The sequence below is a fragment of the Danaus plexippus genome, chromosome 7 (genome assembly GCF_018135715.1).
Source record: "Danaus plexippus chromosome 7, MEX_DaPlex, whole genome shotgun sequence".
Taxonomy (NCBI): Eukaryota; Metazoa; Arthropoda; class Insecta; order Lepidoptera; family Nymphalidae; genus Danaus; species Danaus plexippus.
In genome coordinates, this window is record NC_083541.1 from 7,745,509 (window position 1) to 7,762,446 (window position 16,938).

The window sequence follows — 16,938 nt, forward strand, 5'->3', positions numbered from 1 at the left end:
CCCTTCCTCAGAGACAAGAAACAGTTTATATAACAGAGCAATGAAATACATTAAGGCAATTTTTATCTTGGGTTATAACCACCGCCGGATTCACCAATCATGTGCCATCAGTAGTTTTTTATTATTTTGTATAATAATACGACAGATATTTTGTTTAATGTATTCAACTTGCAAATTTCATTAATTTTAGTTTTCGCTCTAATAATATTGATAATCAACTAATCTTGTATTTGTTACATTGCACACGACCATATTCCATACCATACAATTCAATGAGTAGTATATATTCTTGGTTTGTACAATCAATATTATTAAAGTATTTAGTATGCAATGATGTTATAAATCAAATTCTACAAACACAAGGGTTTTTGGTTAAAAGTGAATAATTTAAATTTATATATTTCTTTGAAGAAAATCTTATATTCGAATAAGTTCCTTCTGTTATACAGAGGATAATAAAGAAATTATTCATACCGAGAATTTATATTTAGTTTAAGTGTAACTTGAAAAAAAATATTGAAATCTCAGTTTTGTTTTATAATTCAAAAATCTGGGATAAATCATTTGTATCTGCTTAAAAGCAATGTAATATAAAAAGTTTCATATGTCAAAAATCTAAATATCAGTCAATGTCACTGTCGGTGCATGACATGTTTGACTACCTCAAGGTGCTGGTGCGAGTTTGTAATGTGTTCAAATATGAATTCCGAATTGGTTATGAATTAAATAGATATCATTCTTAAATAAATACAACAAAAACGTCAGCGGAATTCCTACTTAACTTTATTTAATACATTTCTTTCCTTGTATTTAATTTGTATAAGAGTAGCTCGCTATATGAGTTTAAGAAATATTAATTTTACTAATAATATAAAAGAAACAGCATTCGAAACAAGACGATATGAACTCCTACGGACTCAGAATAAAGGCTAGTGAGAGCAAAAACAACTCCAGTGGGATGTCCTTTAAACCAGTGACTATACCATATGTTTACAAATGTATGTGCACCATAAAATATACTTTACATTGATCTCGCTGATACATATAAAAAGAAATAATATCATAACCAATGATTTCATACTATCATCTACTTTAATGTGTTGTACTTTCAATGTACTACTTGTTCCAGTTGATAAACATGAACTTTGTAAATCATTTCGGAACTTGACTGCAGAAGAACAAGTCGCAGCAGTAAAAAAGTTACTCAATAATGTTAAGGAGTCTTATCATGATGATGTTGTGGAATTTCTTGTAATTACTTACCTATGTGCGGAGAATAAACACCCCATAAAGTGCATGATAATGAGGTTTGCCTTACATAGCCATTAAATAAAGCAATGAATATTGTTAAGCTTTTAATTTAGTTGATATTTTAATATTGAAAATAACAGAATCATAATTGTTGCAAAAAAAGAACTGTTTAATTTTTGTTAAAATTCTTAGAAAAGTAAAGTTTATCAAATATTCTGTTGGAGATATTACCAAAATACAATTCAAAAAATATGTTATTAATTATATGAACTTAGTAACGGTACACTTTGTTTAGAAATTCAATAACTTTCTATTTTCTAAACAAGCAACTGATCCACAGGTTTGTCACAAAGAATCCTTTCATCCAAGGATCTTTCACAGAGCACCTCACAAGACATTTATTACAACTTAGTAATGAAGTCTTGGAAGATTACAAGGATTATGTTAAAGTTGTATCCAAGATAGCGTGTTGCATTGAGAATTTCCCGGTCGGGGCTGTCGCTTTCAAGACTGTTGAAGTTAAGCTTGCAACATTCCTTGAGAAATGTTTGATCTGCTGTGTGACGTCCTTGAGGTACGATGTTATATTTTTGATACACATATTCATTGTTTTAAATGTATATTGACAAAAATATTCCATGTGACATTTAAATGGTAGCGATGCTGAAATCCATTAAAAAATATTGATATATTTTAACCGCCAACTATTTTGAACTACCAACTTTTCAGCAACGACAGACTGACTCCTACCGGCAGAAATGAGGTGTTTGGTCTCAGTCACACAGTCCTTCGACTGCTATTGTATGTCATACAAAAAATTGATATGGATAGTATTGATGTGAACCTTATGTTCACGGAAATAAGGTCTTGTTTGAAACAGCTTCTTTTTAATGATTCTCCGATGGACACAAAATCTGTGTGTGGCATTTTGTTAGTGTCCATGCATATTGTGGAGAACGGTGACAACTCCTGGGTTGATGTAAGTTTGTCTACTTTATTTTTTTTGCCCAAACACTTATATAATCAGTATAATGTTGTTTCCTATAGTAATAGTGATGTATAATTTACAAGGACGATAACTTACATTTCAGATATTGACTTCTAATAACCAAAACATGTACCTCCAAGAGGTTCTATTGAATGATTCCTGCAAGCTCAGTCTGTTGTCCGCTATAGCCACTGTGATCTCAATGGACGAGCTACACACTGTCTACATCGATGGTGTGCCGGCGATCATCACATTGACTAACGATATATTGGATCTGGGAGACAGGTGAGGAACCCAGCATGGAAAACGTAACACGTGGAAAAATAAACATGGAGGCTTTATAATATATAAACATAAGAACTCACTCTCTACTCCCGGTTAGCAATCAGGTTGTATGGAACTAAACCTCCATATATATTGCCGCACCCAGACTGATGGTTATGTGCGTATTTAATAATGACATAGGAATTCATATCCCCTATTTCCTCGCATCAGTAACACATACTGAAGAGCTAAGACGCTCCGAGATACTTAATTAAATTAATGCATACATTATTTTGTTCATGGCAACAAAATTAAAAATATGATTTGCCTCTCATCATTTATCATTAAAAATCTTTCCAAACAAATATATAATAAATTTTTTGGACATTTCAGATATTCTTCTGAATCAACATTTACCCTGGGCATCTCTCGTACGATAGTCCAAATCAGCAAGGGGCTGGAGGTGTTCGGTGAGAGCGGACTCCATCTGCTGGACAAACTGTGCGTGTTTGTCTGGTCCCATCTCGAACACAGCACGGACAGCGTACAACATCTCAGCGCTCAAATACTCACTAATATTATAAAATTTTGCTCTCATCTGAAGAAGCAGGGTGAGACACAAGTTATTGATATTAGATCGGAGATAATGATGAAAAATCATTCTTTGACTTTATATAGAATTAGTTTAGAGACAACTTCGGGGCTTCCGGTCCACACGTAACAAGTACGAAACATTGAAAACTGCCTTAGAAATAATTTGAGCATTTCCAATATTATCATTGTTCTATTGCAGGTAATGATTCGGCGATGACCAAGCTGTTTTCAACTCTGTCGTCCCTGGAGAGGACTCGCAAGAGTTTCTACCTCAGCCTGACGGCCATCACCAGCGAGGTCGGGTTCGACTGTGTCCGGGGGGTGTGGCCGGACATCATAGAAGACACGCTGAACGTGCTTCACCTGCAAGCCGTCCAAGCCAGCGTTAGTATATAGTATATCTATAATTCCAGTGGAACCTCTCATGTGACTTCCAACCATCTTGCGGTAAACCTTCAACGCTCATGGGGGGGGGGGGTTAGCGACGACTAGCGGCCAATACTCTAACGCAAGAAGGAGAGAGAAACAAAAATACACAAGTGTAGAAAGTAGGAAAGAGAAACAGAATCAGTCGGTAGATACCACGCACATGCGCATGGTATTGTTGCTATGCAGCGAAGTAAACAGTGTGGTACCACATGACTCCTGTGTTCAAGTACATATCATCAACAGAGAGACGTATTCACTCAGACGACTCAAACAAAACTAGTTATATGGTCCATAGCCCACTTCTTCCTGAAACTTATTGTTGGTCACAGAAATAATGAAATTTCTATTCTCTCGATGACACTCTTATACATTCGAAAAATGTTGCATAAAACAAGACTATCAATTTGAATAATGATTAGTAACACGAGGCTCTGAACACGACGGAGAGGATGGCGACACCGAAGCTTACTTAAGTTATGAGGAAAAAAAACAAAAAATAATCTTTGACCTTATACAAAAACTATTAACTTACTTCCAACAAATGGTTCCCTCGCGTTCCAAACGATAAACTTTACGGTGTCTTTTCAGGCAACGACTTCGCTGGAGACACTCCTCCGGCACACACACACGGACACTCGCGGTATACACACGCAGTGGGTGGAGCCTGTGCTGCGGTGCGTGCGCGGGGGGGCGGGGGCTGTCAACATACTTACCAGCCTACTGATACTCATCGTCAAGAAGGACGGAGGGGTCGTCGACTATATGTAAGTGCATGCCTTATTATGACACACACACACACGCACACGCACACACGCGCACGCACACGCGCACGCGCACGCACACGCACACGCACACGCACACGCACACGCACACGCACACGCACACGCACACGCACACACACACACACACACACACACACACACACACACACACACACTAACAATCACGTGATAGTAAAATTTAATCTTGTACGTGTCTCCTATCGTTCCAGGCTTCCATACATAAGAAAAGCATCCGAAAGTCCAGATAGCCACGAGTTGGTGTGTGCGTTGATGCTACTGAGTGTTGTGAGACAGACGGGTCACCTGCCGGGGGGCGACGGCGGGGGTCTGTGGAGGGAGGTCATCAGTTATGACGCGCTGAGAACTACGGCCGTGCATACTAACGATGAGGTCGGTGGATGTGCTGTCATTGTTACCTCCATGTATATAGCTCTCCCACGACTTGGATCAGATGTTTGTGTCACGCCAGGTCTCATGAGATGAGAATTCATATTGTTTTTGTCATGTCGTATTTCCTGTCTAGTGCTGGTATATCTTCATTCGTCACGATGAGTCAAGAGTCACCGACAGATCGCAAGTTTTATCTATTATAGACGTTTTTTCCCAAACACATTTTTGTTATTTACATCCGTCGAATAAGAAGACCGCTTTAAAAGCCGCTGTCACCTTCAATAATAATTCTCTGCATGATCCAGATCCGGTTCCTGACCCTGTCTCTCATGGTGGAGTCGCCGAAGTCGTCGGAGGTGTTCACGGCCGGGGAGTTGGATATCATCCTGTGGTTCCTCTCATACAACATCAACGACCAGTCGCCGCACTTCAAACAACTGGTCCTGTCTCTCATGAAGAAGGTAACGAAGTATTTGCCTGCCAGCACTCTATCGAGTATGAACATTGTTGGCTAAACCTAAGGTTTTGTTGAACTCTGAACTAAATATAATTCTAAGAGACCTCTATTTCCACGACTCGTCCGTGAGTCTCGTGTCCCGTGAACCTAGCTTCGTCGTGAGTATATGATCCCTGTCCTTTTTGTCGCCCCTCAGTTTTCTTGTAATATTTCCTAAACCTAAACGACTTCAATCTCAGTTTTCCATTTCAGTTTTTCAAGCGTTTAGAACAAAGTCACAAAACCCTTTTAAAGGAAGCGCTGTCAGGAGGTGACGGGCGCCAGGGTGATTACTACTCGGAGTTCCTGGACAGACTGACGGATCAATGTTTCGAGAGCTTGATCCCGGGCGGGAACCACAACAGACGACACGCAGCGTTACAGATACTGCTCTGGATCGAGAAACTACAGCTCGAGGGAACACTCAGGTCAGAAAAAAAGGAGAGGGATAATAAGAGATCTGACACTTTCGCGAGTATCCACTTAAATGGAACTCATATTTTTGGATTACTTCGCGTATTATATATTTTTTAAAAACTACATGCTCCCGACGCTTCGGTTACTTTGCAGCGGCCGTGATCACGGCCAGGCGAGATGTGAGTGTCTGTCAGTCGGTCTCGCTATTCATCATATTTATCAATAATAATAACATAACACGTAGTGAACCGAAAATGTAAGTTCCATTGAAGGAATAGAGAGAACTAAGATATGGCATCACAACTGACTCCATAAACTGCAGACATCTCGTGACATCCAATGAGGCCAACGCCGGAACACCGCCTGACCGCGTGTCGCTTCTGCTGGATGCCCTCGCTGACAGCTACGAGAGCAACAAAGATATGGCGCTCCGCCTGCTGTACGGATGTCCTTCCGAAGTGATTTACGTGTGTATATGAATTAGTCATTCTGCGCCTGAGCCTGTCCGTCCATAATCTGCCTTTGTTTACTGACTGGAGTGTAATAAGCAAGGTGCGATCGTCCGTTTCAGCGCGCCGAGCACGCGGCGACCCTTAATCTGGAGTCGGTCATGAGACAAGCCTCGTCTGTGAAGCCTACTGAATGCGTGACGGCGGCCTACAAGCTGAGACTGCTGGCCACCAAACCGACCAAGCAAATCGGCGAGGACTGGTGAGTGTCGCCCAGGTGCCACCACATGGACGCGTCACGCGGAACACGCGTCTCCCGGACACCGACAGTTTAAACTAGAGTCCGTTGATTTTCTGTTGATGTGACAACATTACGATAGTAAAATTAATATTTTCATCCTAAATTGATCGCACGGGAGAGTTTGTAACGACTTAAATGATTTGAGAAGTGTTCGCCGGACTGTTAATTGCAATACATATTTAAATCTGTGGGATGTTGTTTTCAGTGAAACGGCAGGCGAGGTGTCGTTCAGGCTCCTGCGGGTGCTGCTGGCGCAGGTGGAGCAGCAGCTCGCGGTGTGTGAGGCAGACCTCGCGCTGGGCGCCAGACACGCTCCGCTCTACGGCCTCCTGCACTGTGTGGGGACCGCCTTACACCTCCTGTGAGTGTCGGCGTGTGACCGGTCCGCCAACGCATTCTCTGTTCACACACATTTTTGTTCCCCCTTGTTTGAGTGATCTGAATCTCTGTTATTCTCTGTTTTTGTTTTCTGTACAACCTATAAACTAAGACTTCTTTCATATAACTGTAAGTTATCTCCGGAAGCGACGTTTATAACGGGTCATAGAGGAAGTATTTTTTATAAGAGAAAAGTCCTCATATAAATCGTCCTGCTCGTTCCGTCGTTCCAGTGATGAAGGCTCGTGGTCTCCGGCTTTCACGTGTATGTGTGAGTCGTTGGTGGCTGTGTGTGCGTCCGTGTGTGCGTGCACCGCCCCCGTGCTGAACAGCGCCGCCCCCGAGGGTCATATGCCGCACGCAGATGGGGGGTTAGTAACTCACACAAATTATTTCCAAAGATCTTCATTTCAAACTGAAACCACATGTTCCCAACGCTGAATTTAGAGAGCGTTCAGATTATTATTGTACAGTATTAACAGATATTTTTCTCCTTCCAGTAAGATTCGCCTGGAGGACGGCAGCGAGGTGACCGCTCAGATGGTGCTGCTGTGTGCTTGGAGGTCTGTTAAAGAGGTGACGACATTCCACAATATACCTTACAATATAATTCATAGCTGCGTCGCCGGGTTCACTACCTCCTGTTCCTGGTGAGAGAGCCCAGCTGTAGTCGGTACGTTACAGGGTATACTTGTGTTATCTCGGCCGAGGCAGGAGCACTCTCTCACAAGATCAGGGTAGAGCATCGTTTTATGGTGAGTGTCGTCGGATGTGTGAGGTCCTGCCCTACCTTCTATAAGGACGAGGGAAATGAAACGCCCGAATGTTGATATAAGACTGCTTTATTTACGTTACTGGTGTGGGTTTTATATTATCATGGCACTAAACATGTGTATATCTAGATAGATACCACACTTCTATAGTCCCACTCTCTCCTGTCCCTGAATGTTATTGTACAGTCTTAGTGATATTATGTGTGGTATCAGTCTAAGTTTTGTTCCGTTGCCGACAAGTCCGGAGACCCTATCAAAACGGTATTTCGCTAGCCAACAGTTGGTTGTTGAAAACTTCTGTCGGTGGATGGCTGTGCCGAAGCTTAAGACTGAAGCGAAAGTCTTGCAGGCACGTAGGAGCGGAGCCTCTTTCCCTCTCCCCTCGCTCACTTTTCGTGCTTTATGTTAGATAGGATGTTTAGGACAAGAAACTCCCAAGTTTTTCTCTGAGAGCTACTACATAGAGCTCCTCAAAAGTGCACAAGTTTCTTCTGCAAAGAGCAATGCGTCGGCAGTTCCCATTATCTGGCAGGTGACCATGAGCGACGGCAACATTACCCCGCGATGAGATGTAAACTAGTTTCCAACCTTAGTGGCAAAAAAACTTTATAATGTATCGGGACGGGCGCCGCTCAGAGTAGGAACAATGGATTGATGATGTTTTTTATTGGCATTGATTCATAGGACCCAGTCTTTGAGTAACGATATGAACCACTCCGTAAAATATTCATCATACATCGTTCAATGTGCAGGTGTCCTGGATCCTCAGCTTGATAGTGGCCAAGATGACGGCGTGTCCCGAGGTCGGCCGCAAGGTGGCGCTGGTGCAGAACATCGGAGACACCTTCCTCCAGCTGCTCACCGACATCAAGCATCGAGGGGCCTTCGAGCAGGTCTACGTCGGGTTCAGCAGGGTGTTGTCCTGGTAGGAGCCAATATACGTGTATTGCGACATGTCATTCATACAAGTTCGGCCATGTCCAATTTATTTTCTCCGCCATATACTGGATGGACTCGGATCCAGAATTCATCCGTTTAGGTCGGTTTCATGTTTAGGAATAAAAAAATTTAAATTACTGTAACCACATTTAAACGAACAACAGTTATTCAGTGAGAGTACTCCGGGGCCGTTCCCAATTCCTATTGGATCTTGTTCAGGTTAATTTAACTTACTTCCCTTGTCATGTCTTAGTATGTTCATACCTTGTAGTGTAGTTTTATTACATCATCATCTCATATAATTATCTGTATAGTTATGATTTCAAGTGAGACGCGAATACAACCAGAAAGCAGATTTCATTTTCCCTGGTGGGTTTTCCTGGTCGGTTGTTGTCTGTGAATGTTTATTATTGTTGAATATCAGCGAGGTCTCTCTCAGTGGGAGAGGGATCACACCTCATCAGCAATGAAAACAACAACATAAGATGAGTCCATGTATCGCTATAACACTGTTCGTGATCAGTTTGTGGCGCGACCAGGAGCCGGCCCTGAACCAGCTGCCGCGGCGCTGGCTGACTTCGCTCATGACGGACATCGAGAGCGGACACGGCACCAGTAGGGTCTGTGAAACTCGGCGGAGCGCCGGCCTGCCCTTCATGATACAGGTCCCGCGAACTACGTAGCTTTTGTTCCTAGAATGCACAGCACTATACTAATACGTTTCCTGTCTCGTCCCCAGGCGCTAGTGGTGTCGGAGCTGCAGGTGTGTCCGGGCTCGTTCCCGGGCTGCATCTGGTCGCTGCTGCGGGCGGCTCGCTCATCTTCGCTGGCCACTCGCTGTCACGCCATGAACATCCTCCGCGCGCTGTATCGCAGCTCCGCCCTCGGAGGAGCCACGGAGGCGGCGGGCGGCGGCGCCGGGACCGCCCTGCAACTCGCCATACAGGCCTGTGAGAGTGATGCGTGGATTGTGAGTTACTATTTCGAACACCGACGCTAGTGTCTTCACTCCCACATCTTCCTTCCTCTCCGACGTGTGTCTGTCCCAGGAGCGTAACTCCGCGACCCTGCTGTTCTCGGCGCTGATGGTGCGCGTGTTCGGGGTGCAGCGCTCCAGAGACAGCGAGCACCTGTGTCTGCGGAACAGAATGACCGGACGAATATTCTTCCTCAGATATCCGCTGCTGTATGACTTCATGTTGGTGAGTCGCACCGCGGCCGAGCAAAAATACGATAGCTACAAGGAACGGCCGTAGATGCTCGTGACTTGATTTCACAAAATATTCCTGCTGATATTACATCAAGCGTTACTTCTGCAGAACAAGTTACAAGAGGCGAGCGCCGTGGACACGCTGCACCCGGCCTTGTACCCCGTGTTACTGCTGCTAGCGCGACTCTACCCGTCCGCGCTGGAGGGATCCGTCTCCATATTAAAGGTGAACTTATATTTCGTAGAGCTCACTAGGTGTAATCAGTTTTTTTATTAATTTAATAAGGTTTATCGGAAAAACATAAGAAGAACAATATTAAAGACCACCCTATGATGTCGTGAAACGTCACGTCCATAGAATTTTCATACTGTTCTATTCGTTCCTCGCAGAGTGAACTGCGGCCCACATGAACACAACTATTTCATTCATTTGCTGACAATTTAAAACTATTAAGAAAAACTTGCTTTGACAAAACATTCAGATTGACAATTATGACACGAATAGGATTGGAGCCATTAAATAGTTGTTAGGATTCGGACAACTGTGACGGCTGTGCACTGAGCGGCCGGCGCGGGTGTACACGCTGTAGTGTTGTGTTTGAGTGTATTGTAGTGTAGCGACGAGGTCAACATTGTTGATATCCTATTGATGTGTCAGCTGGTGTCGTTCGTGCCGGGCGTGCTCGTGTGCGGGCGGGGGCCGGCGCTGCACGTGCGGCAACTGGCGGCGCGCGCCCTCACCCCGCTCATACCGCACACACAGTGAGTATACTACTGGAATACATCACAGCTCATAAAGACGCTCATGAAGAGTTGTTTACATGTTTTATCTTGTTTCGTTGGTTCTGACGTAGACTATGTTTTAACTGATTAACTATCATTATTTTTAATGTTTGCATATATATTTCATTGTAAACAAATTCGTTTCAGGTACTTAGCACAATTAGAAGCTCTGTTCACATCACTGAGTGACCCGAGGGCGAAGAGGAATTTCATTCACGGCACCTTACTGCAGGTAACACATCCACACGAAGATTTAGAGAAAATGTTATTAATGTATGAGAAATATTGTATAAACGATATTTTCCAGATCATTAAGCTCCTCGACAGCTTCCCGGACTCCGTCTCCATTGACGCCGAGGCAGGCGCCAGGTTTATGGTTCTCATACAAAGAGGTTCTTGGATTTTAGAGCAGAGCGAGTCACAAACGCCCTGCTACGTTATAATTGATGAATTCATTAAACTGGTTCACATTGTTCTATGGAAGTAAGCCTGGTTTTGTTTCCGTGAATAAGTAAATGCACCACCATCAATAAAACAGGGCATAATGAGGTTGTGTTTGATATTTCTAGATTCCCCTCACTGATGGAAAAGAATCATCTGAGTTACATCCAGAGCCGCCTGACCAAACTGTTATTTGATGAAATCCAATGCACCATCACTCCGGGGCGCGAGCTGTGCCTCGCGGACGCGGTGCACTTGCTGCTCATAATGAACGGTCACGGCGACTGTGGCGACGTCTCGCGCTCGCTGTACGCCTGCCTCACTCACCAGACTTACGAAGTCGTCTTGGCCGCCTTGAACTACATCCTCATCGTACACGAGATGCTGGAACCGGAGAATACTCTACACGAGCATATACAACGAACCCGGAACACGAGGGTTCTGGACGCGCTGAGAACAGATCCGGAGTACATACGAGTGTTGTGTAAAGTGTTAAAGAACAGCAGATACTTGGAATGTATACAGAAGTGTCTGACAGCCCTCACCCTGGAGCCCGACACGCAGAGACACATAGTGCGGACCAAGAGCGGCGAGGGAGACGTCAGCGATGACGTCATCCTGACGAGCTACTTCGATTACATCGAGAACGAACACGAAAACTTCATACATATATATCTGAAGGGACTCGCCAAGTTCCTGGAGGATAAGCTGCAGACCACGGAACACACCAAGATACTCGAGGCGGTCAGGATTATGTTCAGGTGCAGTCTATCAGACAACAGCGAGGACACCCGGGCTGTCGTCGTTGAGTTCATACAGAAGAATCTGGAGCGACTGATGACTAAACATTATGACGAGCTGGACGAGGCGGACCAGTGTGAGTAGCGTCGTCAGGAGTGGCGGTCGGGACGGGGGACGTGACTCGTGGTGATGGAACTCAGTCCTCCGCCCGCCGCTGCGACGGTTACATGTTTTAATTAGTCGCACTAGTAAGTTATTGAAAGCACACGATATTATATCCTGTGTTGGATTCGGCAATACTGTGACAAATATTTTTATTTTTAATTTAAAATGTATATTTTTTTTCTCAAACCTGCGACAACTACAGTATAGATCACACAAGAAAAATAAGGTTAATCATATATATTTTTTAAATTTGTAAAGTACCCATTCTTGTTTAACCGGAATCTTTTTTTTTCAAATATACATAGAATTTACCAATTACTTCGATATGTTTAAGACAAATACCTCGTCAGCGGCAAGTCAGCGTCGTATCAGTCGGGTCCTCCGCCATCTCTCTAGCATTGTCCAAAAGAAACTAAAAAAAAATAGTCAAACCAACATCTCCTGCACTAAATACAACAATAACGTTGTCTCCAGTCGAGCTCAGGGCCACCGTGTGGAGCACGTGCGTCGCTCTCCTGGAGGACGACGACTCCCGCACACGCACGCTCACCGCGCACACGCTCACACGCTACTGTGACGTCACGCGGACACACAGACACGTGCTGCCGGCCAGGGCCAGGGACTTCCTGCTGCACCACATACAGACCCGCGAGACGCACGGCCTCGCCCTGCTGGCCGTGCTGGCGCTCCTCAGCTTCCACTGCGAAGTCTCCTACACGGACGAACTCGCCGATGAGGTATCGTAACGTCGATAAGAAAAACTTTGTTAAGGACTCGTCACACGAAATAACGGTCGGAGAGGAGGGATACTTCTAATAAGCCAAATGACTATTCCCGACAGAACAAAGCGGACTTTATTTTAACAATAATTAAGCTTGGAACTACAACGACGTGAACCGATCAAATAATGTGTATAACTGTTCGTCGTGTTCCCCGGCAGCTACTTGTTGTTTTGGCAGTTCCGTTTTCCTGTTCCAGAGTCGCGTTTTCGACCACAACGAGAAATACAACACGCACCTGGAGGAGACCGTGTGGGCGGTCGCCTGCGGTGACGTCATCAACGACATGCACCCACACGCGGACGTACGACGACGACTGTGTGACGTCATCGAGGACCGCTCCTACAGACAGACGTTCCGCGCGCTGTGCCGCGACAACGTCGAGACATATAGGAGGATGGTGGAGGCGGACGAGTACACCTGTGACGGGAATCAGAAAGTAGAGGCTTTCGTGAAACGATTGACAAGAAGATAGTTCTGTGTAAGGTATCACCTGCGGGTATTGGTTCCGCCATGGTCCCCGCCCCGCCCCGCCCCGCCCCGTCCACACACATCATGATGCTATCAATAGCTTCTATACAGTGAATATATATTAATTTTATTTTAGTGACTCGCCGCACATATCTTTTCGAATGAAAGCCGCAATTAAAGAATATTTTGAATAAACATTTTATTTACAAATATCGAACGTTTTTCGTCCTACATCCCACGACACCAGCTCGTGTCAGCACACCACTCACTCTCTCTCTCTCTCTCTCTCCCGCCCTTCATCAGATCAGTTTGTCTCTCCTTATCCGGTACACTTCCTTCGCCGTCTGTGTGTTTTTGAGTTTTACTTTGTCGTGTTTGTCGTCCGCCCCGTGTCTGTGATGTCTCCCGCTGGACTGTCCTTCTCTGTCGGTGTCGGTATGTGTCTTCCTGGGGCTCGTGGCGGACGCGGGTTGCTCGTCGTCCTTGAACAGATCCTTGACGGACACGAGCCTGTGCTGGTTCCCCGCCCGCAGCAGCTTCTTGAGTCCCCTAGTGGTTTTCTTCTCCACGAGGCCCAGTATTCCCCAGTCGTCTCCCCTGTTGTTGTCGAGACACGCCTCCAGATGCCAGGCCGCGTTCCTCACCTCCATCTTGAGTCTCTCGCACTCCTCGTAGCTGACGTTCCTGCTGACGTTGAGAGCCGGCTCCAGGGGGTTGACTATGTACAGCGGTAGGGTGTTGGGCTTCCTGATCGGTTTACCTTCGATGACCGATATCGCGTGCTCTTGGAAGTCGAACTGGGAGTAGAACTCGAAGAATTTGAGCAGAAGAGTTTGGAGGTCGTCCGAAGAAGGTCGGTACGAATGCGGAGGCAGGCGGGACAGGTCGCGGACAAACGTACAGTTTATGTTATCCTCGGTGAGCCGGACGTCCTCCTTACCTGGGAACGGAAACATTTTATGATGACGTAACGTAAAAACATAAGGATGAGAGTTGTGTATGTCGGTAGAGTGTAACATTAGTCGTGAACAGTATATAACCGACCGGCACATTCTAGTAGACACCTGAAGGTGGGCAGGATCTTCTGTGTCATGAGGAAGAACAGCACCATGAGTGTGAGCGGGAAGTTGGTGATCCATCGGCCGGGGTGAGGCTGCGTGAGTTGCACCGCCGCGGCCCAGCGCCGGACCGAGACGGCCAACGCCGGGCCCGCGGGATCCAGCGCCCCCAGGGAGTACAGCAGGGCCGACATGTAGACGCCGGACCTGGGGACGACAGGTACCATCACTCCTATGATGGCTACAGGCGATCCTGCTATTTATTACTAAACTCCTCCTTATACAGACCACTATACTAACTAAAGAGAAAGTATAGCATTAGCTACAGAAACTGGAGAAGCCACTTTTTCACACTAATAGAGCGTTAGAAATAGAGAAAGACTATGTGTAGTAACTTTTAAAACCTTAAACGTCCTTTTTAGCTTAGTGCCCTCACAGAACAGATCAAAGGTTTTGTGTAACTTATTTTTAGAGAATTTTTTTATACCACGTCTGTGGCCAACAAACGTAAGGTTACAATCACCAAACAATCGGTGATAAGGAGTCGCCGTCACCTGTGAGTCAATACCACGGATCACCACGGACCCTTAAAGTTGGTTCAGGGAACACTCCCTCCCTCTCGGAACTATACAACAATAGCGAGTTGGGTTTCCTTAGAGGTGAAAGCACAAACTTGCGAGGCTTCAATCGGAACGAGTTGTCCGGGCATACCACCGGTGCTGTCGTCTTCATAACAATTACTGCTATCCAGAGTCAACACGTTGTTGACATGAAACAGAATGAGAGTCTCCATCACCTCGGAGAGAAGGGAGACTACGACCTATAACACGATCCATCTCAACTTTAAAACCTGTTTATGTGGTAAGACCGTGAGAGAATACGCAAGACTAAGGAGCAAAAATTATACCGAGGCTGATATGCCGTCAGACGCACTCCACTTATCACGGAAGACATTCCATTTAATATCACTCACATGTTTTTGAAGCAGAGGTCCACATCGACATCGACAAGTTCCTGTGAGTACTTCACAATGGGCACCCGTGCGTTGAGTATCCGCTGCACCCTCGTGGCCCCGGGGACCCGCAGCTCCAACAACGCTCCCACCAGCTCCATGTGACGCTGCCACGGACCACGACTCCCCTCCGACCTCTTCTCCTGGTACACCAGGCGATTTGAAGGTGACATCTAAAAAACATATGAACGGTTATTATATCAGTTTAACAAATTGCTTCAAGAATGAAAACACACACTTATTTTGTTTTTGCGTAAAATATACAAGTATAAACAGCATAAAACAATTTATATGCACAGTTTTGAATAATTTAAATTTGTAATAAATCAGTGTTAAATGATTTACCATTCCATCAGTCAATGAGTTTGTCAGAACTAAATCCAAATCACAGCCCATTTTACCGAAACCATTAACGGAGGAACCAAATGGTAGTACTTGGATATTAGTGTACAAGCTGCTCAGTATCACCTCCAACTGCAACATGACAAATGTATCGTGAAAAACATTCTGCGAGCAACAGATTTAAATAAATTAAAGTATAATTGGTTATTTCCATGTTATAGAAGAAATATATTTTATAACATTTTCATCTAAGACTTGTGAGTATTCATTAAAATAAAAGTATTACATATTTTCAGATTAACTTTGTGTCCTATTATAATTTTAAAAACTACATGCTTGCGACTGTCCCACTCCTTTGCAGCAACAGTTATCACAGGCAGATGAGATGAAAAAAAACATGTTTTAATAATAAAAAAATGTGCATTATATCAAAAAAATATTAGTTTTCATTTGAAAGCATATATTGACATGAATTTTTCTCCCGTGTGTTGAAAAGCTCACCTGTCTCGCCACCATGAACCTCAGCCTAGCTCCTACATCATTCAGTATAGTTTTGTCATACAACATCTGAATTTGTTCTGACACTGTCTGACATTTCATTAAATCTTCAAATAACAAATCTTCACTATGTTTGTTGTTGCCGTCTTTTACTCTCAGTTCCAGTCCATTGGCAGTGAGTTTCTGTTTGGCAACTGATGCTGCTCGGAACCAAACAAATGGGGATTGCACCGCCATCACTTCGAGGTCTTTTTGATGAGAACAACATGATTGCAGAATACTCTGAAGATTTTCTTCTGAACTAAATTCTATTAGCATGAAATGCTGAAAATGGAATTTAGTTCTATTTTAATACATTTCATGCAATTTGGCTCTTTTATGAATAAATAAATATAAATAGGTAAACCTACGTACCTCTTCTCCTGAATTCTTATAATGGTAAACATCTTTTATTGAGCTATACTTAGAGCAATAACCATACAACTCGTCAAAGGATGATTCAGAGTTAACTTGTACAACAAGGCTGCGTCGTGCCTCAGCTCTTCTCTGGGTTACGATCTCGTCGAAAGTTATGAATTTCCTAGGAACATCTACAAGTTAAACATAACCTATTAATAACTAAACTTCTCGTCAGAATAGTACAGCTTTTTAATAACTTACCTGATTTTTTTCTCAACAATACATATTTACAAAAGCTATAACTGTAAGATTTTCTAAGACAATATTTTCCTGTCTGAAATAATACAGACATTTTTGAATATATTTAGTTTAACAAACACTTCAAATAACATGTCACATAGACTTCAAATTTTGAAATATGTCAAAGAACAATTGTCAACACATTAACGTTTTACAATTGCCACGCTTAAAAATAAAAATATTTATACTTACAATATATTTAAAAATTTTAGAAAAACCGTATTTAAAACTTCTTTGAAAATGTATTAATACAAATTATAAGTAATTATTAATATGTTGGTAAAATAA

At 43.8% G+C, this 16,938-nt stretch overlaps 2 protein-coding genes across 4 annotated transcripts; one reads left to right on the forward strand and one right to left on the reverse strand.

Annotated features, from left to right (window-relative positions):
- Nucleotides 1-649: 649 nt before the first annotated feature.
- Nucleotides 650-13,251, forward strand: LOC116771007 (tRNA (32-2'-O)-methyltransferase regulator THADA). 2 transcript variants are annotated; one of them, XM_032662707.2, is made up of 27 exons: nt 650-998; nt 1,130-1,307; nt 1,592-1,825; nt 1,981-2,230; nt 2,343-2,524; nt 2,897-3,114; nt 3,297-3,481; nt 4,115-4,290; nt 4,518-4,698; nt 5,004-5,159; nt 5,408-5,622; nt 5,934-6,078; nt 6,183-6,322; nt 6,567-6,722; nt 6,973-7,110; nt 7,240-7,315; nt 8,265-8,437; nt 8,975-9,116; nt 9,191-9,421; nt 9,501-9,653; nt 9,771-9,887; nt 10,320-10,423; nt 10,592-10,676; nt 10,752-10,927; nt 11,014-11,762; nt 12,266-12,528; nt 12,770-13,251. In XM_032662707.2, exons 1-27 carry the CDS (start codon nt 902-904, stop codon nt 13,043-13,045), a joined length of 5,196 nt encoding a protein of 1,731 aa, XP_032518598.2. In that variant the 5' UTR covers nt 650-901; the 3' UTR covers nt 13,046-13,251. The 2 variants fall into 2 exon arrangements, with proteins under 2 accessions (XP_032518598.2, XP_061376751.1); XM_061520767.1 differs by having other exon boundaries at nt 5,450-5,622.
- LOC116771009 (poly(A) RNA polymerase, mitochondrial-like) lies at nt 13,216-16,772 on the reverse strand. Of its 2 annotated transcripts, none has more exons than XM_061520777.1 (7): nt 16,612-16,772; nt 16,366-16,541; nt 15,955-16,275; nt 15,457-15,585; nt 15,073-15,284; nt 14,086-14,306; nt 13,216-13,981 (listed from the first exon to the last, which is right to left on the reverse strand). In XM_061520777.1, the coding sequence occupies exons 1-7, from the start codon at nt 16,700-16,702 to the stop codon at nt 13,341-13,343; spliced, it is 1,791 nt and encodes a 596-aa protein (XP_061376761.1). In that variant the 5' UTR covers nt 16,703-16,772; the 3' UTR covers nt 13,216-13,340. The 2 variants fall into 2 exon arrangements, with proteins under 2 accessions (XP_061376761.1, XP_061376762.1); XM_061520778.1 differs by having other exon boundaries at nt 16,366-16,531; nt 16,612-16,747.
- Nucleotides 16,773-16,938: the final 166 nt, after the last annotated feature.